Below are 2500 nucleotides of genomic sequence, written 5' to 3' on the forward strand. Positions count from 1 at the left end.
ATATAAACACTGATGCACACCGACTACACAAAGCTATTCAACCATAATTTTTTCTTTCTAAAAACTAGTGATAGTCAAAGACAGACTGGAACTGTGCGGGACCTGACCAAAAAGGTATTTTATGTCCAGTCTCTATATTTTTTGCTGGTAGAATTTAACTTTAGTTGCCCCTGATAACTACAAGGTGCTCTTTATGTTTAATCGAAAAATTTCGTAAGGATGTTTTCGATCTGAGAAATAAAAGCATTTTCTTAGCATCTGTACAAAATATATCAAGTTATTTCTAAATGTGGAACGCTTGCCTTTTTTCTCACTGTGTTGCTAGACCTGGAATTTTGGGAATTCAATCTCACAGTTGGTTTAAGAATAAAGTTCCTCAAAAAAAAAAAAAAAAAAAAAAAAAAAATATTATCCAAGATTTTATAGATATATACATTTGTCTTTTTCCATACTCATTCTTTCCTTATGTTTTCTCTAATGCTGACATTGCCTTTGTGAATATATGTTAATAAATTATTTTAGAAGTAGTCTTGACTAGGAACAAAATATACATAACGCCACACACCAGTACACCACGACTTGCGAAATCCCAGACAATTTTCTCCGAGCATATTTACAATTTTGATTACAATTTGGATACAGATTCATTATTTCATCCTTCAAAGTATCCTGCAGCCAAATAAGAATACTTACGCGGCAGGAAAGCCACATATGCAAAAGGGGGTTATCAAAGTTAGCCCATTTGGAACAAGTCAAGCCAAAAACGCCCTTAGTAACACAGTAAAATTGGAAACACACACAACAGCCTTTCTATTTGGCTGAGGATCATTATATAAAAACTATGAGACTAGAACCTTCCGTTTGACTGTTTTCTCTTCTACATTCTATACAGAAAAAATGGCAAAATTAAAAATGTTTTTTTTTTTTAACAAAATGCTTAACAAATTTGAGTGTCAACTATTCTTCTAATGTCTTGGGTTAAAATGTTTTGTGATTCTTTTTTTATAAACGTTTGACAGATTTATTGTATTGTCTACCATTATGTCCTGCAGGATAACGAAAAAAGAATTTGTTCAACAACTTCACTTATCGTTGAATATAGTTCATTGTTCTTAATTCATGGTAGAAGATAAAAATTAACGATGAATTAATAAGTAAAGAGATTTAGATTTACATAAAATGCCCATTCAGATACCTTAATGTTAAAATTTACAAAGAATACCCTTTGACTTACTCATGTAACGATTATCCTAATAAAACAGTAATTAAAGTTTAATAATACAGTGAATTCTCTGTGCAGGAACCCACATCCGTGTGAGAAAATTGTCAATTTATGTTTACAAAATTATCTTTTTTATAGAATCTATAATTATGTACATGACTATGATTCAGAAGCGGTTTAGATCATTTGTTTACATTTTTTCTGAACATTTTAGAACAATACGAAATAATAGAAAAAGAAAAAAGCTACGATGTTTTTCCTCCTTATTTGAACTAGTGTCACTCGTTTTGAGAAAAAGGCCTAAAAGTTTTTATTCTCCTTTTTTAAAAACTCGTGAATCTCCATTGTACTGTATATCCTTTCTATATTTTAAAAGAAGGAGAACCAGGAATGAAATAGGTGATAAACCTCTCCGTCTCGCTCCCTACCTTTCTCTCTTCCTCTCTCTTCTTTCTGTTTCTCTCTCTCTCCTTTTCTTCCTTTCTCTTTCGCCCTCTCCCTTTCTTTCTTTCTCTCCCCCTTTCAAGTTTTCTCTCTCTCTCTCTCGCTCTTCCTTTCTCTCTCTCTCTCTCTCTCTCTCTCTCTCTCTCGCTCTCCCTTTCTCTCTCTCTCTCTCTCTCTCTCACTCACTCACTTACTCACTCACTCACATACACACACACACATACAAAACCCATAACAAACGAAACAATACCACAGGAAAATACAAGAAAGAAAACAAAATTACAAAACAGCAACAAACCACCATATCATCCCCACTAACCCTCTCTTTCCCCCCTTATCCCTCGACCATCCTCAGCAAACCCCTATCCCCTTCCTTCCCCACCCTCCCTCCCTCCCCTCCCCACCTAAACCACCGAACCACCGAACCACCAGAACCACCGAACCACCGAACCACCGAACCACCGAGACCAACAACCTCAACTCTTGTACATGTCGCACAGGATCTTTTCCATGGGCGTGTTGCCGATGGTGGCCGTGAAGAAGAGCGCCTGCACCCGAGGAGGAGGCGGAGATCTGAGCGTCGCCAGCAGGAGGAGCAGGCGGCCGAAGCGAGCAGGGCGGGCGGGGTAGTGCGCCCTCACGTGTTGGCTGAGCATCACCTGAGCTTGGTCCTGCAGCGACTCCACCTGCGCGGCGTCCTTCAGGCCTCGGACTGCGGGGGTGAGGGGGGGGGGTGTTATTGATGTTGCTGTTGTTATTATCATCATTGTTATTATTATTATAATTATTATTACTATTATTACTATTATTATTATTACTATTATTACTATTATT

General features: G+C 37.4%; 1 protein-coding gene across 2 annotated transcripts in view; it reads right to left on the reverse strand.

The window, feature by feature from the left end:
* Positions 1 to 2091: 2091 nt before the first annotated feature.
* Hr51 (Hormone receptor 51) overlaps positions 2092 to 2500 on the reverse strand; it is a 177577-nt gene continuing 177168 nt past the window's right edge. For both annotated transcript variants that reach the window (XM_070125069.1, XM_070125068.1), the window contains exon 10: positions 2092 to 2378. In XM_070125069.1, coding sequence (XP_069981170.1) covers positions 2143 to 2378 — 236 coding nt within the window. In that variant the 3' untranslated portion in view covers positions 2092 to 2142. The remainder of the gene's footprint in view (positions 2379 to 2500) is intronic.

This window comes from Penaeus vannamei, chromosome 9 (assembly GCF_042767895.1).
Source record: "Penaeus vannamei isolate JL-2024 chromosome 9, ASM4276789v1, whole genome shotgun sequence".
Classification (NCBI taxonomy): domain Eukaryota; kingdom Metazoa; phylum Arthropoda; class Malacostraca; order Decapoda; family Penaeidae; genus Penaeus; species Penaeus vannamei.